This window comes from Pelodiscus sinensis, chromosome 4 (genome assembly GCF_052426305.1).
Source record: "Pelodiscus sinensis isolate ZL-2025 chromosome 4, ASM5242630v1, whole genome shotgun sequence".
Taxonomy (NCBI): domain Eukaryota; kingdom Metazoa; phylum Chordata; order Testudines; family Trionychidae; genus Pelodiscus; species Pelodiscus sinensis.
The window spans coordinates 460,162-487,953 of record NC_143055.1 but is presented as its reverse complement, the minus strand read 5'-3'; the positions used below and the strand labels follow the sequence as shown (position 1 = coordinate 487,953).

Sequence of the window (27,792 nt, the reverse complement as noted above, 5' to 3'; positions counted from 1 at the left end):
GTGGAGTTGGGGGGCAGAGGCTGTGGGTTGGGCGTGAGGGGCACTGGTGGGGCTGGGGGATGGGCAGAGGCTGTGGGTTGGGTATGAGGGGCACTGGTGGAGTTGGGGGGCAGAGGCTGTGGGTTGGGCGTGAGGGGCACTGGTGGGGCTGGGGGATGGGCAGAGGCTGTGGGTTGGGTATGAGGGGCACTGGTGGAGTTGGGGGGCAGAGGCTGTGGGTTGGGCGTGAGGGGCACTGGTGGGGCTGGGGGATGGGCAGAGGCTGTAGGTTGGGGATGAGGGGCACTGGTGGGGCTGGGGGATGGGCAGAGGCTGTGGGTTGGGTATGAGGGGCACTGGTGGGGCTGGGGGATGGGCAGAGGCTGTGGGTTGGGTGTGAGGGGCACTGGTGGGGCAGTGGTTTGGGAGTGAGGGGCCCCAGCAGAGTTGGGGGGCTGTGGGGCAGGCGTGAGGGGCACCGGGGGTTGTGGGTCGGGCATGAGGGGCACCAGGGGGCTGTGGGGCGGGCGTGAGGGTCACCAGGGGGCTGTGGGGCAGGCGTGAGGGGCACCGGGGGTTGTGGGGCGGGCGTGAGGGGCACCAGGGGAGTGTGGGGCGGGCGTGAGGGGCACTGGGGGGCTGTGGGGCGGGCGTGAGGGGCACTGGTGGGGCAGTGGGTTGGGAGTGAGGGGACCCAGCAGAGTTGGGGGGCTGTGGGGCGGGCGTGAGGGGCACCAGGGGGCTGTGGGGCAGGCGTGAGGGGCACCAGGGGGCTGTGGGGCGGGCGTGAGGGGCACCGGGGGTTGTGGGGCGGGCATGAGGGGCACCAGGGGGCTGTGGGGCGGGCGTGAGGGGCACCGGGGGCTGTGGGGCGGGCGTGAGGGGCACCAGGGGGCTGTGGGGCGGGCGTGAGGGGCACCAGCAGTTGTGGGGCGGGCGTGAGGGGCACCAGGGGGCTGTGGGGCAGGCGTGAGGGGCACCGGGGGTTGTGGGGCGGGCGTGAGGGGCACCAGGGGGCTGTGGGGCAGGCGTGAGGGGCACCGGGGGTTGTGGGACGGGCGTGAGGGGCACCAGGGGGCTGTGGGGCAGGTGTGAGGGGCACCGGGGGTTGTGGGGCGGGCGTGAGGGGCACCAGGGGGCTGTGGGGCGGGCGTGAGGGGCACCGGGGGGCTGTGGGGCGGGCGTGAGGGGCACCGGGGGGCTGTGGGGCGGGCGTGAGGGGCACCGGGGGGCTGTGGGGCGGGCGTGAGGGGCACAGGGGGCTGTGGGGCGGGCGTGAGGGGCACCGGGGGGCTGTGGGGCGGGCGTGAGGGGCACCGGGGGCTGTGGGGCGGGCGTGAGGGGCACCGGGGGGCTGTGGGGCGGGCGTGAGGGGCACCAGGGGGCTGTGGGGCGGGCGTGAGGGGCACCAGGGGGCTGTGGGGCGCGTGTGAGGGGCACTGGGGGGCTGTGGGGCGGGCGTGAGGGGCACTGGTGGGGCAGTGGGTTGGGAGTGAGGGGCCCCAGCAGAGTTGGGGGGCTGTGGGGCGGGCGTGAGGGGCACCGGGGGCTGTGGGGCGGGCGTGAGGGGCACCGGGGGGCTGTGGGGCGGGCGTGAGGGGCACCAGGGGGGCTGTGGGGCGGGCGTGAGGGGCACCGGGGGTTGTGGGGCGGGCGTGAGGGGCACAGGGGGCTGTGGGGCGGGCGTGAGGGGCACCGGGGGGCTGTGGGGCGGGCGTGAGGGGCACCGGGGGCTGTGGGGTGGGCGTGAGGGGCACCAGGGGGCTGTGGTGCGGGCGTGAGGGGCACCGGGGGGCTGTGGGGCGGGCGTGAGGGGCACCAGGGGGCTGTGGGGCGGGCGTGAGGGGCACCAGGGGGCTGTGGGGCGCGTGTGAGGGGCACTGGGGGGCTGTGGGGCGGGCGTGAGGGGCACTGGTGGGGCAGTGGGTTGGGAGTGAGGGGCCCCAGCAGAGTTGGGGTGCTGTGGGGCGGGCGTGAGGGACACCGGGGGGCTGTGGGGTGGGCGTGAGGGGCACCAGGGGGGCTGTGGGGCGGGCATGAGGGGCACCGGGGGTTGTGGGGCGGGCGTGAGGGGCACCAGGGGGCTGTGGGGCGGGCGTGAGGGGCACCGGGGGCTGTGGGGCGGGCGTGAGGGGCACTGGTGGGGCATTGGGTTGGGAGTGAGGAGCCCCAGCAGAGTTGGGGGGCTGTGGGGCGGGCGTGAGGGGCACCGGGGGCTGTGGGGCGGGCGTGAGGGGCACCAGGGGGGCTGTGGGGCGGGCGTGAGGGGCACCGGGGGTTGTGGGGCGGGCGTGAGGGGCACCAGGGGGCTGTGGGGCGGGTGTGAGGGGCACCGGGGGTTGTGGGACGGGCGTGAGGAGCACTGGGGGCTGTGGGGCGGGCGTGAGGGGCACCGGGGGTTGTGGGGCGGGCGTGAGGGGCACCGGGGGGCTGTGGGGCGGGCCTGAGGGGCACCGGGGGCTGTGAGGCGGGCGTGAGGGGCACCGGGGGCTGTGGGGCGGGCGTGAGGGGCACCGGGGGTTGTGGGGCGGGCGTGAGGGGCACCGGGGGGCTGTGGGGCGGGCCTGAGGGGCACCGGGGGCTGTGAGGCGGGCGTGAGGGGCACCGGGGGCTGTGGGGCGGGCGTGAGGGGCACCGGGGGTTGTGGGGCGGGCGTGAGGGGCACCGGGGGGCTGTGGGGCGGGCCTGAGGGGCACCGGGGGGTTGTGGGGCGGGCGTGAGGGGCACCAGGGGGCTGTGGGGCGGGCGTGAGGGGCACCGGGGGCTGTGGGGCGGGCCTGAGGGGCACCGGGGGGCTGTGGGGCGGGCCTGAGGGGCACTGGGGGGCTGTGGGGCGGGCGTGAGGGGCACCAGGGGGCTGTGGGGCGGGTGTGAGGGGCACCGGGGGCTGTGGGGCGGGCGTGAGGGGCACCAGGGGGCTGTGGGGCGGGTGTGAGGGGCACCGGGGGCTGTGGGGCGGGCGTGAGGGGCACCAGGGGGCTGTGGGGCGGGCGTGAGGGGCACCGGGGGGTTGTGGGGCGGGCGTGAGGGGCAAAGGGGGCTGTGGGGCGGGCGTGAGGGGCACCGGGGGGCTGTGGGGCGGGCGTGAGGGGCACCGGGGGCTGGGAGAGCAGAGGACCCGGCAGAGGCGACGTCGGTGCCAAGCCGCGGGCCGGGCCCGTCCCGTCTCTTGCAGCAGCGGCAGGCCCGGTTCTACGAGAACATCCTGCAGGTGCTGCGGCCCAACCCCGACTACTTCGCCGTGGGCTACTACGGACAGGGCTTCCCCCCCTTCCTGCGGGTGAGCGGCCCCTGCCTCGACTTCCCTCCGGACTCCCACGGGGCGCCAGAGGCTGGGTGGGGGAGGGGCGGCGAGGCACGGGGTGGGGCAGGGGAGGGGCCATGTCCGGCCCCCCACTGCCTGCCAGCGCCAAGGGTCCCTCCCCCCCACTGGGCCAGGCCGGCCCCCCCAGCCGCGCGGCCCTGGGGGCCGGAGAAGGGACGTGGCCGGTTCCCTCCCCGCAGAACAAGCAGTTCATTTACCGGGGCAAGGAGTACGAGCGCCGCGAGGACTTCGAGATGCGGCTCCTCACGCCCTTCCCCAGCGCCGAGAAGCTGCCGAGCACGGCCCCCCCGGAGCCAGCCGTCGCCGACTCGCCGGGCCAGTGTATCCTCCCCGGCTCCGCCTGCCCCTGCCCCACGGCCCAGGCCCAGCTCCGCCTGCCCCTGCCCCACGGCCCAGGCCCAGCTCCGCCTGCCCCTGCCCCACGGCCTAGGTCCAGCTCTGCCTGCCCCTGCCCCACGGCCCAGGCCCAGTTCTGCCTGCCCGTGCCCCACGGCCCAGGCCCAGCTCCACCTGCTCCTGCCCCACGGCTGAGGCACAGCTCTGCCTGCCCCTGCCCCACGGCCTAGGTCCAGCTCCACCTGCTCCTGCCCCACGGCTGAGGCACAGCTCTGCCTGCCCCTGCCCCACGGCCCAGGCCCAGCTCTGCCTGCTCCTGTCCCTGCCCCACAGCCCAGGCCCAGCTCTGCCTGCCCCTGCCCCACGGCCCATGTCCAGCTCTGCCTGCTCCTGCCCCACGGCCCAGGCCCAGTTCTGCCTGCCCGTGCCCCACAGCCCAGGCCCAGCTCTGCCTGCCCCTGCCCCACACGGCCCAGCACCATGGCCATGTGGCCCTTCCTTCCCCTTGGGCTTGCTGGGCAGGGGCGCAGGGGTCCCGTGGGCCCACCCACAGGGCTCAGCCCCCTTCTCTGGCTGCTCCTTCACTCCGCCCAGATATCCAGTGCTTCACCGTGCAGCCCGCTGAGGAGCCCAGGGACCGATTCAAGGGCAGGAACGTCCCTGAGCAGATCGTCAAGTAAGCGCCAGGGCCCTGAGCTCCAAGGAGGGCGCGTCTGGGCCCCACAGCCACAGCTCTTGTGCCAGGAAGGGGGGCGGGGTGCCCCTGACTCTGCCCCCCACCCGCAGCCAGAGGGGACTCCCAGGCGGCAGGTAGAAGAGAGGGAGCCAGGGCAGGCAGCTTCATCCCTCTCGGGTGCATGGGGCTCATGCCCAGACCCGGGGTCCCCAGGCCACGTCCCTGCCTTCAGGGTGCCCCTTATCCGGCCTCCCTAATGAGGAGCTGGGGGAAGGGCTCCCGGGCCCCTCCCCCCTCTCCCTGCCCCCACTCTGCTCTCCTCACCCCCCAGGCAGCCCCTCCCTGTCCTCCTTCCAGGCCCAAGGTGCTCCTGGGCCTCAGGAGGGGGGGCAGGATGCGGGGGGTTCCCCAGGCACGGGGGAGGGGCTCAGGGGTTCCCGGGCTTGGGGGCAGGGTGCGGGGGGTTCCCCAGGCACGGGGGAGGGGCTCGGGGTTCCCGGGCTTGGGGGCAGGATGCGGGGGGAAGCAGTGTCAGAAATGCTGGGGTGGCTGCTTTCAGGGCAGAGGCGGCGTTCCCTGGGGTCCAGGATGGCAGGCTGTGGGGTGGGACCCCCCTATGGGTACGGAGGCCTCAGAGGGGGTGAATGTCCCGAAGGGCCAGGATGGGTTCCTTGCAGTGGTGGGGAAGTTCAAGCTGTGCCCCCTAGACAGCTTCCCCTGCATCCTGATGCTGCCCCCCCATGTTCCCACAATGGTGCCCCCTGCTGCCAGTATCCCCGTTCCCTCGATGCTGCCTCTCCTTTCTCCAGCGCTGCCCCTGCCTCTGCCCATGGCATTGACCTCACGTTCCCCTTGACTGTGCCCCCAGGGCCGACTCCCCATTTCACCCAACCTAATCCATGTTCCCCTTGACTGTGCCCCCAGGGCCGACTCCCCATTTCACCCAACCTAATCCATGTTCCCCTTGACTGTGCCCCCAGGGCCGACTCCCCATTTCACCCTGTGACGGCGCGTTGGGGGGTTCCCCGTCTCCTGCACCCCGAAATGGCACAAACAGACTTCACCAGCCGGTGGAATAGAGGAAGTTTATTGCCTCTCCAGGATACAGCACAGCACAGATGTAGTCTGGTCCCAGAGCTGGGCTAGGATGCCTCAGGCCCCCTTGAGATGGGGGAGACTGGGCCCCTAAACTCCAGCCCCTTCTCCTAGGCTCTCCTCCATGCTCTCCCACAGTAACTAACTAAATTCCCGCAGCCAGGGCAGCATCCACCTTCCTTTGTTCCTCTCCATGGGGGGTGTCTGGCCCCTGGCTCAACAAGTTTGGCCTTATCTCTGCCTAGCGAGGTTTTCCCTGCTGGGTCTTGCTCCAGACAGCAGGGGTCACCACAGCCCAGCAAGTACCCCCACTACGTCACAGTTCTCCCCCCTCCGAGAGCGAACTGAGCAGGGTCACTCCGCTCGTGGCCTAGGGAAGTTCGGGTCCTCTGCGTGGGAACCCGCCCTGGGGACATGGGTGCTCCCCTTGACTCAGGCCGGCCGTGGCAAGGCCCCACATGAGCTGGCTTCCCTCTGTCCACTCGCCGCCCCGCTCCAGGGCGACTGGCACAGGCCTGTCCTCGGGGGTCACACCCACCCTTCCGCTGGCCTTGATCTCTGGCCAGGGTCTCTCGGGCCGGGGCCATGAGCCCAGTGAGCCTTCTCTGGACAACCAGGGCGGCTTCCATCCCCGATGCTCCATCCAGGGAGGTCTTCCCCTCCCATAACTCTCTCAGCAAGCCCAGAGGGTCTATCTGGGGTAGAGACCCCCAAGCCGCTTTCCTCCTGTCTTGGGCCTTCCCGCCCCTCTGGCAGGAGTCACAGGACCGGCAGTACTGCTGCACGGCTGTAAAGATTCCCGGCCAATAGAAGTGCTGGAGCAGCTTCAGCCGGGTGCTCCGGATCCCCCGGTGGCCCCCAACGGGGACATCGTGGGCCAAATACAGCAGCTTGAGGCGATACTTTCGGGGGACGACCAGCTGCCGCTGGACCCCCCATGCCCTCGCCTTCCTGGGGGGAAGCCACTCACGGAACAGGAGCCCACGCTCCCGCAGGAATCTCTCCTGGCCACCTCTCCCCCGGGGCTGAGCTGCACGGAGGCCAGCCTGGTCCCTCAGCCTCTGCAAGGAGGGGTCTGCCTGCACCTCAGCCTGGAATTCAGCTGCTGAGGCAGGGATCGGGACCTGTCCCCCACCTCTGCCTAGGTCCGGAGTCCCAGCCTGGCTGGACCCCGTGTCCACTGGGATGGGACCCTGAGGACGCTGCCTGGAGTCCTTCCCTGGACCCACGTTGTCAGCCCCCCGCTGGCTCTGGCTCCGGGTAGTGACTAGAGCCCGCTGGGATTCATGGGGCCACTCCTCTAGGTCATTCCCCATCAGCACCTCGGTGGGCAAGTGCGGGTGCACCCCCACTTCCTTGAGGCCCTCCTTGGCCCCCCATTTCAGATGCACCCTGGCTACAGGCACCTTAAACGGGGACCCGTCTATGCCCTTCCGGGTCAGCTGCGCGTGGGGTAGTATCCGCTCCGGGGCCACTATGTCGGATCGGGCCAGAGTCACCTCCGCCCCCGTGTCCCAGAAGCCCGTCACCTTCCTACCATCCACCTCCAGGGGTATGAGGCACTCGCTCCGCAGGGGCCGTCCTGCCCCCACCCGGTACACGGAGAAATCCGCCTCCTGAGAATCAGACCTCCCAGGGGAGGTGCACTGAGCATCCTTCCCCTCTCTGGGTATGTCTACACTAGAAAGTTAGTTCGAACTAACGGACGTTAGTTCGAACTAACTTTCCTATGCGCTACACTAGCGCTCCGCTAGTTCGAATTTGAATCGAACTAGCGGAGCGCTTAGTTCGAACTAGGTAAACCTCATTTTACGAGGACTAACGCCTAGTTCGAACTAGCTAGTTCGAACTAAGGGCTGTGTAGCCCTTTAGTTCGAACTAGTGGGAGGCTAGCCCTCCCCAGGTTTCCCTGGTGGCCACTCTGGCCAACACCAGGGAAACTCTATGCCCCCCTCCCGGCCCCGGACCCCTTAAAGGGGCACGGGCTGGCTACGGTGCCCGTGCCAGGTGCAAGCCTGCCAGCACCCAGCTAGCAGACCCTGCACCTGGCACGGCACAGAGCCACCCACCCGATGCCCCCCAGCCCACCCCCTCTTGCCGGGACCAGGCTGGCGGCTCCCGGGAGCTTGCCCTGGACCGCAAGAGGCGGGCACCTTCCTGGGCTAGTGCGGACATCGTGGACCTCGTCCACGATCTCCGCACTAGGCACAGGAAAGTGGCCGTCTAGGGCAGGAGAGCTGCCAGCCTGGCCACCCAGGACCAGGTGTGCATGAAAATCAAGGGGGTCCACTGAGACCCCCGACACTGAGCCCTGAGCTTACAATGGCCGTCCTGGGTCAGACCAAAGGTCCATCTAGCCCAGTAGCCTGTCTGCCAACAGCGGCCAACCCTAGGGACCCTGGAGGGGATGGACCGAAGACAATGACCAAGCCATTTGTCTCGTGCCATCCCTCTCCAGCCTTCCACAAACTTTGGGCAGGGATACCACTCCTACCCTCTGGCTAATAGGACTCCATGGACCCAACCTCCATGACTTGATCTCACTTCCCTTTCAACTCTGTTCTAGTTCTAGCCTTCACAGCCTCCTGCAGCAAGGAGTTCCACAGGTTAACTATTTGCTTTGTCAAGAACAACAACTTTCTCTTACTAGTTTCAAGCCTGCTACCCATTCCTTTCCTTTGGTGTCCTCTAGTCCTTCTTTATGGGAACTCAGGAAGAACTTTTCTGAATGCACCCTCTCCACCCAACCCCTGCTTTTAGAGACCTCTATCCTGTCCCCCCTCCGTCTCCTCTTTTCTAAGCTGAACAGTCCCAGTCTCTGTAGCTCTCTTCATCTGGGACCTGTTCCCAACCCCTGATCATGTTAGTTGCCCTCCCCTCTCCCAGCCTTTCTCTTCCCCTCTCCCACCTCCTTTTCCCAGTCTCCCCCAGTTTTGTTCAATAAAGACAGAGTCAATGTTGGAAGAAACGTTATCTTTATTTTGTACATCAATAAGAAGGGGGGCTAGGGAAGGGCAAGTGGAAGGAGGTGAGGGAGGAATGGGGTACGAGCCCCCGATGGGGAGGACTGGGCTGGCTCTGCGGGCTTCTGGGGGTGGAAGCTCTCCTGCAGCCCCCCAATTACTCCCTCTCCCCAGATGGCAGCCTGCGGCAAGTGCAGCCGGGCTGATGGCCGAGTGGTGTGATGTGCCCAGTGTGGGCACTCAGGGCACTCCAAGCCAGAACTTCTTTGCAAGCGGGGCACCCCTTAGAACTGTGTGTCCGGGGTGGGGGTCGGGACCCTTTAAGCGCAGCCCTCGGCTAGCCTGAGACAGCATCTCCATGCTCTAAGTCCTCCTTTTATGCCCTGCCGGCACTGCTTCCGGCCATCATTAAGCCCTGTTCAGAGTCCACTCAATGTGGACTTACTAGTTCGAACTAGCAAAACGCTAGTTCGAACTAGTTTTTAGTTCTAGATGCGTTAGTTCGAACTAGCTTAGTTCGAATTAACTAATTCGAACTAAGTTAGTTCGAACTAGCGCTGTAGTGTAGACGTACCCTCTCTGAGCTGAGGTTTGCCTGCCAGCCCCTGCCTCTGGGGCAGCCTGCCCTTCCTCCCGCCCCAGCCAGTTAACCCTGGAAAGTCCGCGGTCCTGGGACCTGGTGCACTGAGCCCTCTTGTGGCCTTTTTGCCCACAGCGATGGCAAGTTAGGCTTTGGGCTGTCTCTGTCCAGGCCCTGGCTGGTTCTCTGGGGCGCAGACGACCTGTTCCTTGGTCTCGCCCCGTAGTTGACTCCCTCCGTCGCTCAGCCGAGATCCGGTCTCTGCGCGGTTCCCTTTCTCTCCGGGACTCCCGTTCACACCCGGACCGGCTCTCCGTGAACTCGTCCGCCAGTCTCCCGGCCTCCTGGGGGTTCTCTGGTCTCCGGTCCTTGAGCCACAGCCTCAGTTTGGGTGGGCACGCTTCATAGAACTGCTCCATCATGACCAGCTTGAGCAGCTCCTCTGCGGTCTGGGCTCCGACTCCAGACACCCACTTGCGGCAGTATTGCGCCAGGCGGGAGGCCAGATCCACATAGGTCTCCCGTGGCCCTTTCTGTACCCCCCGGAACTTCTTCCTGTACATCTCGGGGGTCAGCCCGAACTTGTGCAGCAGGGCCTCCTTGACTCGGTTGTAATCCCCTGGCTGTAGGTTCTCCAGCTGACTGAGCACTCCGGCCGCCTCCTGGTTCAGTGCGGGGACGAGCTCCTGCAGCCAGTCAGCCGGGGGGACCCGTTGCAGTCCACAGGCCCTCTCAAAGGCACTGAGGAACCCGTCTATGTCACCCATGTCCTTCAATTGGGCCACCACGAGCCTCTCCAAGCGTCTGGCAGTCCTGGGACCTTGGGGCTCATCCGCACTTGGCGCAGCCGGTGCCCCGCCGGTTCTCTGCTCTGCCATGGCCAGCTCATGCTGTCGCTGCCTCTCTCGATCTTGGCGCTCCTTCTCTCGATCTTGGCGCTCCCTCTCTCGGTCCTGGCGGTCCTTCTCTCGGTCCTCTACTTCCAATTCCCTGATCCGCAGCTGGATCTCCAGCCGCCGCAGCTCCGCTGGGCTGGCCCCTGCCCTAGATGGGGTACGGCTTGCAGGCCTCCCGGGAGACGCTGTCTCATCTCTCCATTGGGTTCCAGCGCTCCTCCCCCTCTCTGAGCCTGACACACTCTCAGGTGGGGTCTGGCTGCTTCCCCTGGGGACAAGATCCTGGCCCTGTGGCTGGTCATTCTCTTCCAGCTGGGTAATCAGCTGGGCCTTGGTTGCTTTCTGCACAGGCAAGCCCCTCTCTCTGCACAACCCCACCAGCTCTGCCTTCAAGAGTTGGGCTTTGGCCATCTGCCCGCTGGTCCCCTTGGTGCAGACTCACCAGTCTAGTGCTGCAGCGCCCCACGATTCCCAGGAACCGCTTCGCTCTGTCTCCAGCACGCCTGGCTCCAGGGCTCTTGCTTCTACTGCGCCTTGTCGCTTGCCACTGGAAGCTCCATCCACGGGGTGCAGTGCATCCCACTTCTGACACCAGTGTGACGGCGCGTTGGGGGGTTCCCCGTCTCCTGCACCCCGAAATGGCACAAACAGACTTCACCAGCCGGTGGAATAGAGGAAGTTTATTGCCTCTCCGGGATACAGCACAGCACAGATGTAGTCTGGTCCCAGAGCTGGGCTAGGATGCCTCAGGCCCCCTTGAGATGGGGGAGAGTGGGCCCCTAAACTCCAGCCCCTTCTCCTAGGCTCTCCTCCATGCTCTCCCACAGTAACTAACTAAATTCCCTTGCAGCCCTGCCCCCGCAGTCAGGGCAGCATCCACCTTCCTTTGTTCCTCTCCATGGGGGGTGTCTGGCCACTGGTTCAACAAGTTTGGCCTTACCTCTGCCTAGCGAGGTTTTCCCTGCTGGGTCTTGCTCCAGACAGCAGGGGTCACCACAGCCCAGCAAGTACCCCCACTACGTCACACACCCAACCTAATCCATGTTCCCCTTGACTGTGCCCCCAGTGCCGACTCCCCATTTCACCCAACCTAATCCATGTTCCCCTTGACTCTGCCCCCAGGGCCGACTCCCCATTTCACCCAACCTAATCCATGTTCCCCTTGACTGTGCCCCCAGGGCCGACTCCCCATTTCACCCAACCTAATCCATGTTCCCCTTGACTCTGCCCCCAGGGCCGACTCCCCATTTCACCCAACCTAATCCATGTTCCCCTTGACTCTGCCCCCAGGGCCGACTCCCCATTTCACCCAACCTAATCCATGTTCCCCTTGACTCTGCCCCCAGGGCCGACTCCCCATTTCACCCAACCTAATCCATGTTCCCCTTGACTGTGCCCCCAGTGCCGACTCCCCATTTCACCCAACCTAATCCACGTTCCCCTTGACTGTTCCCCCAGGGCCGACTCCCCATTTCACCCCAACCTAATCCACGTTCCCCTTGACTCTGCCCCCAGTGCCGACTCCCCATTTCACCCAACCTAATCCATGTTCCCCTTGACTCTGCCCCCAGGGCCGACTCCCCATTTCACCCAACCTAATCCATGTTCCCCTTGACTGTGCCCCCCAGTGCCAACTCCCCATTTCACCCAACCTAATCCATGTTCCCCTTGACTGTGCCCCCAGGGCCGACTCCCCATTTCACCCAACCTAATCCATGTTCCCCTTGACTGTGCCCCCAGGGCCGACTCCCCATTTCACCCAACCTAATCCATGTTCCCCTTGATTGTGCCCCCAGTGCCGACTCCCCATTTCACCCAACCTAATCCATGTTCCCCTTGACTGTGCCCCCAGGGCCGACTCCCCATTTCACCCAACCTAATCCATGTTCCCCTTGACTGTGCCCCCAGGGCCGACTCCCCATTTCACCCAACCTAATCCATGTTCCCCTTGACTGTGCCCCCAGGGCCGACTCCCCATTTCACCCAACCTAATCCATGTTCCCCTTGACTGTGCCCCCCAGGGCCGACTCCCCATTTCACCCAACCTAATCCATGTTCCCCTTGACTGTGCCCCCCAGTGCCGACTCCCCATTTCACCCAACCTAATCCATGTTCCCCTTGACTGTGCCCCCAGGGCCGACTCCCCATTTCACCCAACCTAATCCATGTTCCCCTTGACTCTGCCCCCAGGGCCGACTCCCCATTTCACCCAACCTAATCCATGTTCCCCTTGACTGTGCCCCCCAGTGCCGACTCCCCATTTCACCCAACCTAATCCATGTTCCCCTTGACTCTGCCCCCAGGGCCGACTCCCCATTTCACCCAACCTAATCCATGTTCCCCTGCAGCTTCTATAAAGCCAACAACATCCAGCAGTTCAGCTATTCACGGCCGTTCAGGAAAGGCCCCAAGGACCCGGACAATGAGTTTGCGGTGAGCCAGTTCCTGGGGCAGCGGGAGAGCCCTGTGCCCTGGGGGGCTAGGGGAGCAGGGGGGGCCGGGTGCCCTGGGAGGCTAGGGGAGCAGGGGGGGCTGGGTGCTCTGGGGGGCTACGGGAGCAGGAGGGCCCTGTGCTCTGGGGGGCTAGGGAAGCTGGGGGGGCCCTGTGCTCTGGGGGGCTAGGGAAGCTGGGGGGGGCCCTGTGCTCTGGGGGGCTACGGGAGCAAGGGGCCCTGTGATCTGGGGGGCTAGGGGAGCAGGGGGCCCTGTGCCCAGGGGGGCTAGGAGAGCAGGGGGCCCTGTGATATGGGGGGCTAGGGGAGCGGGGAGCCCTGTGGTCTGGGGCCGAGGTGTTCTCAAGGGGGAGACCAAGGCCTCTGTGACTGAGCTCTGGCTGCCCCCAGACCATGTGGATCGAGAGAACGACCTTCCTGACGGCCTATCCGCTGCCTGGCATCCTGCGCTGGTTCGTTGTCACAGCCACTGCCACGGTGAGGGCCGGGCAAGGCGGGGAGCATGGGAGGGGGGCATCGGAGCGGGGAGTCAGTACCAGGGAGGGGAATTCTGAGCATCAGAGAGGAGCGGAGCCAGTGGGCCGGTGGAGGACAGAGCCAGGGGGCCGGCGGAGAAGCCGATCCAGGGGGCTGGTGGAGGACAGAGCCAGGGGGCCGGCAGAGAAGCCGATCCAGGGGGCCGGCGGAGAAGCCGATCCAGGGGGCCGGTGGAGAAGCCGATCCAGGGGGCCGGTGGAGGACAGAGCCAGGGGGCCGGCGGAGAAGCCGATCCAGGGGGCCGGTGGAGGACAGAGCCAGGGGGCCGGCGGAGAAGCCGATCCAGGGGGCTGGTGGAGGACAGAGCCAGGGGGCCGGCGGAGAAGCCGATCCAGGGGGCCGGCAGCGGAGGACAGAGCCAGGGGGCCGGCGGAGAAGCCGATCCAGGGGGCCGGCAGAGAAGCCGATCCAGGGGGCCAGCGGAGGACAGAGCCAGGGGGCCGGCGGAGGACAGAGCCAGGGGGCCGGCGGAGAAGCCGATCCAGGGGGCCAGCGGAGAAGCCGATCCAGGGGGCCGGCGGAGGACAGAGCCAGGGGGCCGGCGGAGAAGCCGATCCAGGGGGCCAGCGGAGAAGCCGATCCAGGGGGCCGGCGGAGGACAGAGCCAGGGGGCCGGCGGAGAAGCCGATCCAGGGGGCCGGTGGAGGACAGAGCCAGGGGGCCGGCGGAGAAGCCGATCCAGGGGGCCGGTGGAGGACAGAGCCAGGGGGCCGGCGGAGAAGCCGATCCAGGGGGCCGGCAGAGAAGCCGATCCAGGGGGCCAGCGGAGAAGCCGATCCAGGGGGCCGGCGGAGGACAGAGCCAGGGGGCCGGCGGAGAAGCCGATCCAGGGGGCCGGTGGAGGACAGAGCCAGGGGGCCGGCGGAGAAGCCGATCCAGGGGGCCGGTGGAGGACAGAGCCAGGGGGCCGGCGGAGAAGCCGATCCAGGGGGCTGGTGGAGGACAGAGCCTGCTGACCAGCCACGACTCGCCCCAGGCCTGAGGCTTCAGGAGAGGCAGGGCCGAGCAGCATGGCTGGCAGGGCCTTCCTCTCGTGGCAGCCCAGGGAGTCGGGAGCCCTTGGAAGGGGCCGCTGGGGCTAGCCCGGACCCTCAGCTCCTCGTGCCCACAGCTGTGGGATCGGTCAGGTGCGGGTGGGGGCTCTCTTGGCCGGGGAGCTGGGAGACACGCGGGCTGGTCTGGCCGGGCAGGGGCTGGCCTAGGTGAGTCCATGTCGGCACTGGGAGGCGGCGTGCGAGTGCCAGGCCGCATGCATTGGTCCTGCGGGGGGGGCGGCGGTAGCCCCAGGCTGAGCCCCGGTGTCGCGGGGGCATGCGAGTGCCAGGCCGCATGCATTGGTCCTGCGGGGGGGCGGCGGTAGCCCCAGGCTGAGCCCCGGTGTCGCGGGGGCGTGCGAGTGCCAGGCCGCATGCATTGGTCCTGCGGGGGGGGGGGCGGCGGTAGCCCCAGGCTGAGCCCCGGTGTCGCGGGGGTGTGCGAGTGCCAGGCCGCATGCATTGGTCCTGCGGGGGGGGGGGCGGCGGTAGCCCCAGGCTGAGCCCCGGTGTCGCGGGGGTGTGCGAGTGCCAGGCCGCATGCATTGGTCCTGCGGGGGGGGGGGCGGCGGTAGCCCCAGGCTGAGCCCCGGCGTCGCGGGGGCGTGCGAGTGCCAGGCTGCATGCATTGGTCCTGCGGGGGGGGCGGCGGTAGCCCCAGGCTGAGCCCCGGCGTCGCGGGGGCGTGCGAGTGCCAGGCCGCATGCATTGGTCCTGCGGGGGGGGGGCGGCGGTAGCCCCAGGCTGAGCCCCGGCGTCGCGGGGGCGTGCGAGTGCCAGGCCGCATGCATTGGTCCTGCGGGGGGGGGGGGCGGCGGTAGCCCCAGGCTGAGCCCCGGCGTCGCGGGGGCGGGGGAGGCCAGTCCCAGAGAAGGGCCGTCTGACAGCTGAAGGGTGAGTGTCGGGGGTCAGCACAAAGCCTAGCCCTGCAGGGAGTGGCAGGGGGCTGCGGCGTCCCCAGGGGCCTGCTGTCACCGCCTCCCCGGATTCATGCCAGGCCCTGGTGTTTCTGCAGGCCCTTGGGGAGTCCTTCAGCGGGGCAGCCCCAGAGCCCCCCCGTGCAGAGACTCCTGGGCCGCGGTGTGGTTGGCAGGGACTCCTGACGGCAGCCCCCCAGCAGGGAGCCCCCTGGCCCGGCCTGGGCAGCCCAGAGCAATTCCCCAGCCCAGCTGCCCGGCTGGCTCCGACCTCCCCTGCCAGCCAGAGAGAAGCATCTTCCAGAGCCCGGGTTTAGCTCCCCTGCCCCGCGCCCCACGCTTAGTCCCTGCCCATGTGTTAGGCCGTCCTTCTGCTCCGCTCCTGGCTGCGTCTGGGGAGCTGCCATTGTCTCTCTTGCCCCTCCTCCCCCCAGTGCTTTGGGCCATTTTCAGCCAGGCCTGATGGTGTCACAGTGTGCTGGGGGTCCCCGACTCTGCCCGTCCGCAGCCGGCCAGTAGGACAGACGGTTTATTGGTTCCCAGGGACCCAGCTCAGCACGGGATCAATGTTAGCACAGGGACTGAGAGCAGGCAGCCTCATTCCTCTTGGGGGAGGGATCCCGGGCCCCTTCCCCCCTTTCCTGCCCTAAGCCCCCTCTCTCCTCCTAGTCCAGCTGAGACCCTAGCCCCATCTCGGTGTCAGCCCCGCCTGCCCTTTGTCCTGCTTCAAGGCCCAAGGTGTTATTTGTTGTTGCCTGATCCTCACACCCAGCCTCCCCCTCCTCATGCAGCTAGTGCTGCAGTGCCTGGGGAAACTGAGGCGTGCGCGCACACACACACACAGAGTCACTGCAGAGCAGCCTAGGACAGTAGGAATCACACCCAGCACAATACAGCAAAGAAAGAGTGTAACAGCAGAGTGAACACAGGACTGCAAGAGTGGACAACACCCCCACTGTCACAGTTGGCTTCCCTTAGTGCAAAAGAACAAGTTAAAAGCTACTGTGACCGACCACAACCTGCAAACTGCAAAACCCTTAGAGAAGGCAGCCATACTGGGAGGTGGGTTAGTGCTTTCTTGTTTCCAAATTAGCCTCACCTGAACACAGCCCAGCAGCCAGGGTAGTAAATAGAGGCCTAATTAGGAGGCACTTTGCAGCTGGGGTTAATTAAGCATCAATTAAGCTGCCAATTAAGCCCTGGGGGGAGCGGGGTTCCTAGAAAAGGATTACTCCCAAGCAGTAGGGGTTACGTCTACACTGGCATGATTTTCCGAAAATGCTTTTAACGGAAAACTTTTCTGTTAAAAACATTTTCGGAAAAGCGCGTCTAGATTGGCAGGACGCTTTTCCACTAAAGCACTTTTTGCAGAAAAGCGTCCGTGGCCAATCTAGACGTGGTTTTGCGCAAAAAAGCCCCGATCGCCATTTTCACGATTGGGGCTTTTTTGTGGAAAACAGTCCTGTGCTGTCTACACTGGCCCTCTTGCGCAAAAGTCTTTCGGAAAAAGACTTTTGCCCGAACGGGAGCAGAATAGAATTTCCGGAAAAGCACTGACAATCTTACATGAGATCGTCAGTGCGTTTGCGGAAATTCAAGTGGCCAGTGTAGACAGCTGGCAAGTTTTTCCGCAAAAGCAGATGATTTTGCAGAAAAACTTGCCAGTCTAGACACAGCTGGGGGAGTTTTTGGAAGGCACACAGAAGAGAGCTGGAGAGCAGAGCAAGGAAATGCTGAGCCCCAAGGACTGGCCTGTGATGAGAATGACTCGGTAAGCGGGGACCCTTGCTTCTAGGGAAATCCCAGGGCAGCAAAGGGGGCTCCGTGAGTCTCTGAGGTGCTCAAGTAACCGTCAAGAAGTGCCGAACCCCCAGGGAGCTACCAAGGGACTTTTTCAGTCCCCAGGGCCGGATGAAATGCACCTAGAATACTGAAGGCGCTGATAGAGGAGGTGTCTGAGCCTTTCGCTGTCATCTCTGAAAAGTCATGGGAGACAGGAGAGATTCCAGAAGACTGGAAAAGGGCAAATCTAGCGCCCATCTATAAAAAGGGGAATAAGAACAACCCAGGAAGCTACAGGAATCCATCTGCAAACACCTGGAAGATAAGGTGGTGATAGGGAACAGCCCGCATGGATTTGTAAAGAACCAATCCTGTCAAACCAATCGGATCGTGTTCTTTGCTAGGACAACGAGTCTTGTGGATAAGGGAGAAGCGGTGGACATGGAATACCTAGGCTTTACTAAGGCGTTTGACAGAATTTCGTGTCACCTTCTCATTAACAAACTAAGCAAATCCAACCTAGATGGGGCTACTCTAAGGTGGGTGCATAACCAGCTGGAGAACTGTTCTGAGTGGAGTTATTAACAGTTCAGTCCTGCTGGGAGGGCAGAACAAGTGGGGTTCTGCAGGGGTCTGTTTTGGGACCGGTTCTGTTCAATATCTTCATCGCTGATTTAGACCAGTGGTTCTCAACCGTGGGCCATATGGCTCCCTAGGGGCCACGCCCTACCTCCAGGGGGCCACATGGAAAAAACGGAACACTAGGTAAATTATGGACCTTTTTTTCCAACTAACAGTGGCTATGAGGGGGGTCCATAGAGGTAAACGAGGTTCAGAAGGGGCCGTGAGCAAAAAAAGGTTGAGAAACACTCATTGAGATGATGGCATGGAGAGTAGGGTTAGTAAGTTTGCAGATGATGCCGAGCTGGGAGGGGTGGCGAGTGCTCTGGAGGATGGGTCAGAATTCACAAGGATCTGGACAAAGTGGAGAAATGGGCTGAGGGAAACAGGATGCAGTTTAATAAGGACAAATGCAAAGTGCTCCACTTAGGAAGGAACAATCCGTGTCACACACACAATGGGAAGCGACTGTCTAGGAAGGAGCCCTGCAGAAAGGGATCTAGGGGTCAGAGTGGACCACAAGCTAAATACGAGTCAGCAGTGTGACACTTGCAAAAAAAGCAAACGTGATTCTGGGCGGCATTAACAGGAGTGTTGTGAGCAAGACACGAGGAGGAATGATTCTTCCGCTCTGCTCTGCGCTGGTTAGGCCTCAGCTGGAGTCTTGTGTCCAGGTCTGGGCATCCCATTTCAAGAAAGATGTGGAGAAATTGGAGGTCCAGAGAAGAGCAACAAGAATGATGAGAGGTCTAGAGATGTGTGACGGGAAGATGGGAAGAATGGGGCTTGTTTAGTTTGGAAAGGAGAAGACTGAGAGGGGGCATAAGAGCGGTTTTCAAGTATCTGAACGGGTGTTAACAAGGAGGAGGGAGAAAACTTGTTCTCCTTGGCCTCTGTGGACAGGACGAGAAGCAAGGGGCTTAAACTGCAGCGAGGGAGGTTGAGGTTGGACGTTAGGAAACACTTCCTGCCTGTCAGGGTGGTGAAACACGAATAAATTGCCCAGGGGTTGTGGAATCGCCCTCACTGGAGATAATGAAGAGCAGGTTGGACAGACACCTGCCAGAGCTGGTCTAGATGGCGCTGGGTCCTGCCGTGAGGGCCGGGGACTGGACTTGACCTCTCAAGGTCCCTTTTAGTCCTAGGGTTCAGTGATTTTGTGAAGTTCTCCCCCTCCCCTGGGGAGCCTTGCAAGGAAACTGAGGCACACATTCCCTCTGTTAACGCTGGATTCCCTGTTCTCTGGCCAGTCTGCCCAGAGCCAGAGCAGGGAGAAGTGGCCCCAGCCCTGCTTGTGTGGAGCCTAGGGGAAGAAAATCTGACCTGCCCAGGAGTCCTGGCCACAGGGTGTGGTCACAGCAGAGCGAGGCCCCAGCCTCCCTCGCCTGGGTACGGCTTTGCCCACATGTTGGAACTTTAAGCTGGTGATGCCCCAGGGAGCAGCGTGACTTGGCCGGGCGTGGTACCGTGCCCAGTGCGGCCTGTTCTCAGAGAGCTGAAATGGGCCATGCCCCTCCCCTAACTGTTCCCCCCACCCTAGACCATCATCAGCCCCCTGGAAAATGCCATCGAGACCATGCAGAAAACCAACGAGAAGATCCTCTGTGAGATCCAGCGGCACCGGGGCGAGCCCGGCCTGCCCGTCAACCCGCTCTCCATGCTGCTCAACGGCATCGTGGACCCGGCCGTCATGGGCGGCTTCGCCAAGTATGAGACGGTGAGACCCAGCGCCCCCTCAGTGCAGGGAGCCCCCGTCTGGCCACCCCGCCCCATTCAACCCCCGCCTCCCATCCGACCCACCCCAGGTCCCCCAACCTCACCCAGCTGGCCCCCCCAGGACTCCTGCCCCATCCAACCCCCCCCCCCCGGGACTCCCCACCCCCACCCATCTGACCCTCCTGAGGCCTCCACCCCTATCCAACCCCTCAGAACCCCCAACCCCTATCCACCCCCTCCGGTATCCCTGACCCCTATTCAACCCCCCGGGACCTCTGCCCCCATCTGCCCCCCATGACCCTGCCCCCTATCCAACCCCCCCGCAACCTCAACCCCCCCGTGACCTCCGCCCCATCTGACTCCCCCCCCTGACCCCATCCATCTCCCCTGGACTCCTGCCCCCATCCAACCCCTGGGACCTCCACCTCCTATCCAACCCCCTGTGGTGCAGTGTCAGTACCTGACTGGTCGCTGTGCTGGGCGGTGGGGACCCCACTGGCGGTGTCTGTAGCACGCCCAGCACGAGGGGCCAAACCGGTTCTACTTGTTAAGGGAAGAGCTGGGACAAAGGGAGTGTTGGGGGGAGGGAGTCTAGGGCTGGAACCATGAGGGAGACAGACTGAGGTTGCTGGGGCTAGGGGTGATGGACCCCTAACCCAAGGGATGTGAAACACCCGGGCCCCGACTCCTGAAAACACATCACGTCTGTGCTGGGCTGTACCCTGGAGGGGCAATAAACCCCCCCCCCCGCTATTCTACTGCTGGCGGAGTCTGTTCTTGCTGCTACGGGGGTGCAGGATTGGGGGAACCCCGACTGTATCGTCACGCCCCAGAACTCCCATCCCCCATCCGACCCCTTTGGGACCCTCATGCTCCATCCGACTCCCTGGGACCTCTGCCACCTATCCAGCCCTCCAGAACCCCCCCCCCATTACCCCAATCCTCTATCCAACCCACCTGGATCCCTGCCCCCATCTGACGCCCCTGGAACCCACACACCCTATCCAACGCTCCCGAGATCCTGCCCCCATCTGACTCTCTGGGACCCCCACCCTCCCGGGACCTGCCTCCCCATGTGACCCCCACCCCATCCAACCCCCCAGGACTCCTACCTCATAGACTTTAAGGTCAGAAGGGACCATTATGATCATCTAGTCTGACCCCCTGCACAGTGCAGGCCACAGAATCTCACCCACCCCTCCTAGAATAATCCTCTCACCTAGATCTCAGATAGTGAAGTCCTTGAAACGATGGTTCAAAGACCCCAAGATGCAGAGAATCCTCCAGCTGTGATCTGTGCCCCATGCTACAGAGGAAGGCGAAAAACCTCCAGGGCCTCTGCCAATCTACCCTGGAGGAAAATTCCTTCCCGACCCCAAATATGGCGATCAGCTAAACCCTGAGCATGTGGGCAAGACTCACCAGCCAGACACCCAGAAAGTTCCCTATAGCAACTCCTATCATCCCTCCATTGACCTATTTCCCACTGATAGTGAATGGTCAATTAATTGCCAAGCTCATGTTACCTCATCAAACCATCCCCTTCATAAACCCACCTAGCTTTGTCTTTTGCCCCCACTACTTCCCTTGGAAGGCCGTTCCAGAACCTCACTCCTCTAATGGTTAGAAACCTTCGTCTAATCTCAAGTCTAAACTTCCTACTAGCCAGCTTATATCCATTTGTTCTTGTGTCCACATTGGTATTAAGCTTAAATAATTCCTCTCCCTCCCTGGTATTTACCCCTCTAATACCGTGGTCACGAACCTGTCGATCGCAATTGACTGGTCAATCGTGAGGCCTCGACCAGTCGATCGCGAGGCGCGGGGGGGGGGCGGGGGAGTCGGGCCGGGAGGAGGCACATGCTGGTTTCCCTCTGGGAGGGGAGAATCCTGAGAGGAGGCAGATGCAGGGGACTCTCTGCTTCCACTGGCACCCTGCCCCCCTGTCCGCACTCCCCGCTTCCCAGCTACAAAACTCTGTCCTCATCCCCACTCCCTGAACTCTGTCCCCCCGTCACCCCTCCCCGAACTCTGTCCCCTCTCCCCTGTCCCCAGCCACAGAACTCTGTCCCCACTCCCCTGTCCCCAGCCACAGAACTCTGTCCCCACTGCCCTGTCCCCAGCCACAGAACTCTGTCCCCACTCCCGTCCCCAGCCACAGAACTCTGTCCCCACTCCCCTGTCCCCAGCCACAGAACTCTGTCCCCACTCCCGTCCCCAGCCACAGAACTCTGTCCCCACTGCCCTGTCCTCAGCCCCCGAACTCTGTCCCCACTCCCCTCCCCAGCCACAGAACTCTGTCCCCACTCCCCTGTCCCCAGCCACAGAACTCTGTCCCCACTCCCCTGTCCCCAGCTACAGAACTCTGTCCCCGCTCTCCTGTCCCCAGCTACAGAACTCTGTCCCCACTCCCCTGTCCCCACTCCCCGAACTCTGTCCCCACTCCCCTGTCCCCACTCCCCGAACTCTGTCCCCACTCCCCTGTCCCCACTCCCTGAACTCTGTCCCCCCGTCACCCCTCCCCGAACTCTGTCCCCACTCCCCTGTCCCCAGCCTCAGAAATCTGTCCCCACTCCCGTCCCCACTCCCCGAACTCTGTCCCCGCTCCCCTGTCCCCAGCCACAGAACTCTGTCCCCACTCCCCTGTCCCCAGCCCCCGAACTCTGTCCCCACTCCCCTGTCCCCAGCCCCCAAACTCTGTCCCCGCTCCCCTATTCCCAGCTACAGAACTCTGTCCTCACTCCCGTCCCCAGCTACAGAACTCTGTCCCCGCTCCCCTGTCCCCAGCCACAGAACTCTGTCCCCACTCCCGTCCCCAGCTACAGAACTCTGTCCCCGCTCCCCTGTCCCCAGCTACAGAACTCTGTCCCCACTCCCGTCCCCAGCTACAGAACTCTGTCCCTACTTCCGTCCCTAGCTACAGAACTCTGTCCCCATTCCCGTCCCCAGCCACAGAACTCTGTCCCCACTCCCGTCCCCAGCCACAGAACTCTGTCCCCACTCCCGTCCCCAGCTACAGAAAACTGTCCCCACTCCCGTCCCCAGCCACAGAACTCTGTCCCCACTCCCCTGTCCCCAGCCCCCGAACTCTGTCCCCACTCCCCTGTCCCCAGCTACAGAACTCTGTCCCCATTCCCGTCCCCAGCTACAGAACTCTGTCCCCACTCCCCTGTCCCCAGCTACAGAACTCTGTCCCCACTCCCCTGTCCCCAGCCACAGAACTCTGTCCCCACTCCCCTGTCCCCAGCTACAGAACTCTGTCCCCACTCCCGTCCCCAGCCACAGAACTCTGTCCCCACTCCCCGAACTCTGTCCCCACTCCCCGAACTCTGTCCCCACTCCCCTGTCCCCAGCTACAGAACTCTGTCCCCACTCCCCTGTCCCCAGCTACAGAACTCTGTCCCCACTCCCGTCCCCAGCTACAGAACTCTGTCCCCACTCCCCTGTCCCCAGCTACAGAACTCTGTCCCCGCTCCCCTGTCCCCAGCTACAGAACTCTGTCCCCGCTCCCATCCCCAGCTACAGAACTCTGTCCCCACTTCCGTCCCCAGCCACAGAACTCTGTCCCCACTCCCGTCCCCAGCTACAGAACTCTGTCCCCACTCCCGTCCCCAGCCACAGAACTCTGTCCCCACTCCCCGAACTCTGTCCCCACTCCCCGAACTCTGTCCCCACTCCCCTGTCCCCAGCTACAGAACTCTGTCCCCACTCCCCTGTCCCCAGCTACAGAACTCTGTCCCCACTCCCGTCCCCAGCTACAGAACTCTGTCCCCGCTCCCCTGTCCCCAGCTACAGAACTCTGTCCCCACTCCTCTGTCCCCAGCTACAGAACTCTGTCCCCATTCCCGTCCCCAGCTACAGAACTCTGTCCCCACTCCCCTGTCCCCAGCTACAGAACTCTGTCCCCATTCCCGTCCCCAGCTACAGAACTCTGTCCCCACTCCTCTGTCCCCAGCTACAGAACTCTGTCCCCACTCCCGTCCCCAGCTACAGAACTCTGTCCCCGCTCCCCTGTCCCCAGCTACAGAACTCTGTCCCCCCTCCCCTGTCCCCAGCCACAGAACTCTGTCCCCACTCCCGTCCCCAGCTACAGAACTCTGTCCCCATTCCCCTGTCCCCAGCTACAGAACTCTGTCCCCACTCCCCTGTCCCCAGCTACAGAACTCTGTCCCTACTCCCCTGTCCCCAGCTACAGAACTCTGTCCCTGCTCCCCTGTCCCCAGCCACAGAACTCTGTCCCCGCTCCCCTGTCCCCAGCTACAGAACTCTGTCCCCACTCCCATCCCCAGCTACAGAACTCTGTCCCCATTCCCGTCTCCAGCTACAGAACTCTGTCCCCACTCCTCTGTCCCCAGCTACAGAACTCTGTCCCCGCTCCCCTGTCCCCAGCTACAGAACTCTGTCCCCGCTCCCCTGTCCTCAGCCACAGAACTCTGTCCCCACTCCCCTGTCCCCAGCCACAGAACTCTGTCCCCACTCCTCTGTCCCCAGCTACAGAACTCTGTCCCCACTCCCATCCCCAGCTACAGAACTCTGTCCCCGCTCCCATCCCCAGCTACAGAACTCTGTCCCCACTCCCGTCCCCAGCCACAGAACTCTGTCCCCACTCCCATCCCCACTCCCTGAACTCTGTCCCCACTGGCACCCTGTCCCCTGCTGCAGAACCCCGTCTTCTGCCCTCCCAACACCCTGTTCCCTCTCCCCTGCCCCCAGCCGCAGAACTCTGTCCCCACAAAATGTATAATTAGAAATGCTTCATTTTAGATTTAAATAGCATGAATAAAAAACAGACCATTTATTTCATAACCATAAACCCGTGATTTTAATTTTATACATCGCATCATTTAAAAATAAACTGTTTATCAGAGTGTGTAAGTAAGGGCTGGGGATAGCAAGTGATGGACAGGAGGAGAATAGAGAGGGCGGGGCTTCAAGAAAGGGGTGGGACTTCAAGAAAGGGGCGGGGCGGTAGATCTTCGCCTGTTCGGAGATTTAAAAAGTGATCTTGGGAGTAAAAAGGTTGGAGACCCCTGCTCTAATATATTTAAAGAATGCAACCATGTCCCCGCTCAGCCTTCTTTTGGTTAAAGTAAACAAGCCAAGCTCCTTGAGTCTCCTTTCATAAGACAGGTTTTCCATTCCTCGGATCATCCTAGTGGCCCTTCTTTGTACCTGTTCCAGTTTGAATTCATCCTTCTTAAACATGGGAGACCAGAACTGCACACAGTATTCCAAATGGGGTCTCACCAATGCCTTGTATAATGCCACTACCACCTCCTTATCTCTACTGGAAATACCTCGCCTAATACATCCCAAGACCGTATTAGCCTTTTTCACGGCCATGTCACAATGGCGGCTCGTCCTGTGATCAACCAGGACTCCAAGGTCCTTCTCCTCCTCCATTACCTCCTGTCCGACTCCCCGCAACCCCCCCATCTGACCCCCCCAGGACCTTTGCCCCCATCCAAGCCCTCAGGATCCAAACCTCTATCCAACCTCCCCCCCCACACTCCTGCCCCCATCGCACCTCCCATGACCCCCGTCCCCATCCAACACCCCCTGGCCCCATCTGACCCCCCTGGGACCCACACATCCCATCTGACCCCCCTGGGACCTCCGCCCCCCCTCATTCAACCCCACCGGGACCTCCACCACCTATCCAACCCCCCAGAACTCCTGCTCCCATCCAACCCCCCCCCCCCCGGGACCCACACACCGTATCTGACCCTCCTGGAACCTCCACCCCCATCTGACCCCCACGGGATCCTGCCCCCTATCCAACTCCCCCCCCCCCCCCCGGGGACCCACACAACCTATCCGACCCTCCTGGGAGCCTGCTCTCTATCTGACTCCCTGTGACGGTGCGTTGGGGGCCCCCGACCCAGCACCCCCGTCCGGAGCCAGATGTGACTCCTCCAGCCAGTAGAACAGGAGGGTTTATTGCTTCTCAGAGATCCAGCCCAGCCCGGGTTCGATGTGCACATCGGAGTGAGGGGCAGGCAGCCTCAGAGCCCTTGGGGCGGGTGCACAGGCCCCTGGACCCCCCCCGTACTCAGCTCAGTCTCTTCTCTCCATGTTTGCCCAGCCAAGACTGCCCCCTCTCCAAACCACAGAACACACATTCCCCCCCCCCCAGGTAGCCACCCCCCTTCCTTTGTTCACACCCCTTCCCCTGGCCTGGTGAGAAGTTGCTAGGCAATGTGCACTGCCCCCAGGGACCCGCCCCCCTGCTGAGCAGTGCTACAGACACAGGCCAGTAGGGGTCACCCCCAGCCCCACACAGCCACCTGCGACTGCCAGCCAGAGTGGAGCCAGGGTCACGGGAGTGTACAGACCCCCCCGCCCGAACGTCGCACAGCCACCAGCGACTGCCAGCCAGAGTGGAGCCAGGGTCACAGGAGTGTACGAACCCCCCCCCCCGCCCGAACGTCGCACAGCCACCAGCGACTGCCAGCCAGAGTGGAGCCAGGGCCACAGGAGTGTACGAACCCCCCCCCCCCGCCCGAACGTCGCACAGCCACCAGCGACTGCCAGCCAGAGTGGAGCCAGGGTCATGGGAGTGTACGAACCCCCCCCCCGCCCGAACGTCGCACAGCCACCCGCGACTGCCAGCCAGAGTGGAGCCAGGGTCATGGGAGTGTACGAACCCCCCCCCCCCGCCCGAACGTCGCACAGCCACCAGCGACTGCCAGCCAGAGTGGAGCCAGGGCCACAGGAGTGTACGAACCCCCCCCCCCGCCCGAACGTCGCACAGCCACCCGCGACTGCCAGCCAGAGTGGAGCCAGGGTCATGGGAGTGTACGAACCCCCCCCCCCCCCCGCCCGAACGTCGCACAGCCACCAGCGACTGCCAGCCAGAGTGGAGCCAGGGCCACAGGAGTGTACGAACCCCCCCCCCCGCCCGAACGTCGCACAGCCACCAGCGACTGCCAGCCAGAGTGGAGCCAGGGCCACAGGAGTGTACGAACCCCCCCCCCGCCCGAACGTCGCACAGCCACCCGCGACTGCCAGCCAGAGTGGAGCCAGGGTCATGGGAGTGTACGAACCCCCCCCCCCGCCCGAACGTCGCACAGCCACCAGCGACTGCCAGCCAGAGTGGAGCCAGGGCCACAGGAGTGTACGAACCCCCCCCCCCCGCCCGAACGTCGCACAGCCACCCGCGACTGCCAGCCAGAGTGGAGCCAGGGTCACGGGAGTGTACGAACCCCCCCCCCCCGCCCGAACGTCGCACAGCCACCCGCGACTGCCAGCCAGAGTGGAGCCAGGGTCATGGGAGTGTACGAACCCCCCCCCCCGCCCGAACGTCGCACAGCCACCAGCGACTGCCAGCCAGAGTGGAGCCAGGGCCACAGGAGTGTACGAACCCCCCCCCCCCCGCCCGAACGTCGCACAGCCACCAGCGACTGCCAGCCAGAGTGGAGCCAGGGCCACAGGAGTGTACGAACCCCCCCCCCGCCCGAACGTCGCACAGCCACCCGCGACTGCCAGCCAGAGTGGAGCCAGGGTCATGGGAGTGTACGAACCCCCCCCCCCGCCCGAACGTCGCACAGCCACCAGCGACTGCCAGCCAGAGTGGAGCCAGGGCCACAGGAGTGTACGAACCCCCCCCCCCCGCCCGAACGTCGCACAGCCACCCGCGACTGCCAGCCAGAGTGGAGCCAGGGTCACGGGAGTGTACGAACCCCCCCCCCCCGCCCGAACGTCGCACAGCCACCCGCGACTGCCAGCCAGAGTGGAGCCAGGGTCATGGGAGTGTACGAACCCCCCCCCCCCGCCCGAACGTCGCACAGCCACCAGCGACTGCCAGCCAGAGTGGAGCCAGGGCCACAGGAGTGTACGAACCACCCCCGCCCGAACGTCGCACAGCCACCCGCGCTCTACCTGAGCCCTGGAACCTCCACCCTCAGCCGACCCCCTGAGTGTGGAGGCGCTGGCAGAGCAAAGGGGAGAAATGGGCTGGCAGGGCTGGGGGCAGGGCGGAGTAGCAGGGGCCATGGGTCAGGCATGGGGGGCTGGCAGGGCTGGGGGCAGGGAGGGGTGGTGGGGGTGGTGGGTCGGGCGTGGGGGGCTGGCAGGGCTGGGGGCAGGGCGGAGTAGCAGGGGCCATGGGTCAGGCGTGGGGGGCTGTCAGGGTCGGGGGCAGGGCGGGGGCGGTGGGTCAGGTGTGGGGGCTGGCAGGGCGGGGTAGCAGGGCGGTGGGTCGGGTGTGGGGGCCTGGCAGGTTCGGGGGCAGGGCGGGGTCGGTGGGTCAGGTGTGGGGGGCTGGCAGGGTCGGGGGCAGGGCGGGGGCAGTGGGTCGGGCTGGCAGGGCGGGGGCAGGGAGGGGTAGCGGGGGCCGTGGGTCAGGCGTGGGGGGCTGGCAGGGTCGGGGGCAGGGCGGGGTAGCGGGGGCCGTGGGTCGGGCTGGCAGGCTGGGGGAAGGGAGGGGTAGCGGGGGCGGTGGGTCGGGCGTGGGGGGCTGGCAGGGCGGGGTAGCAGGGCGGTGGGTCGGGCGTGGGGGCCTGGCAGGGTCGGGGGCAGGGCGGGGGCGGTGGGTCAGGTGTGGGGGGCTGGCAGGGCGGGGTAGCAGGGCGGTGGGTCGGGCGTGGGGGCCTGGCAGGGCGGGGTAGCAGGGCGGTGGGTCGGGCGTGTGGGGCTGGCAGGGCGGGGTAGCAGGGCGGTGGGTCGGGCGTGGGGGCCTGGCAGGGTCGGGGGCAGGGCGGGGGCGGTGGGTCAGGTGTGGGGGGCTGGCAGGGCGGGGTAGCAGGGCGGTGGGTCAGGCGTGGGGGGCTGGCAGGGAGGGGTAGCAGGGCGGGGGCGGTGGGTCAGGTGTGGGGGGCTGGCAGGGCGGGGTAGCAGGGCGGTGGGTCAGGCGTGGGGGGCTGGCAGGGCGGGGTAGCAGG

At 64.7% G+C, this 27,792-nt stretch overlaps 1 protein-coding gene across 6 annotated transcripts in view; it reads left to right on the top strand.

The window, feature by feature from the left end:
* The window catches only part of LOC102455798 (dedicator of cytokinesis protein 2-like), a 427,487-nt gene that overhangs the window by 378,945 nt on the left and 20,750 nt on the right, over positions 1–27,792 (top strand). For all 6 annotated transcript variants that reach the window (XM_089777669.1, XM_089777670.1, XM_089777667.1 and 3 more), the window contains 6 exons: positions 3,155–3,259; positions 3,484–3,625; positions 4,235–4,316; positions 12,199–12,283; positions 12,694–12,780; positions 18,735–18,911. In XM_089777669.1, the coding sequence (XP_089633795.1) occupies positions 3,155–3,259; positions 3,484–3,625; positions 4,235–4,316; positions 12,199–12,283; positions 12,694–12,780; positions 18,735–18,911 (678 nt within the window). The remainder of the gene's footprint in view (positions 1–3,154; positions 3,260–3,483; positions 3,626–4,234; positions 4,317–12,198; positions 12,284–12,693; positions 12,781–18,734; positions 18,912–27,792) is intronic.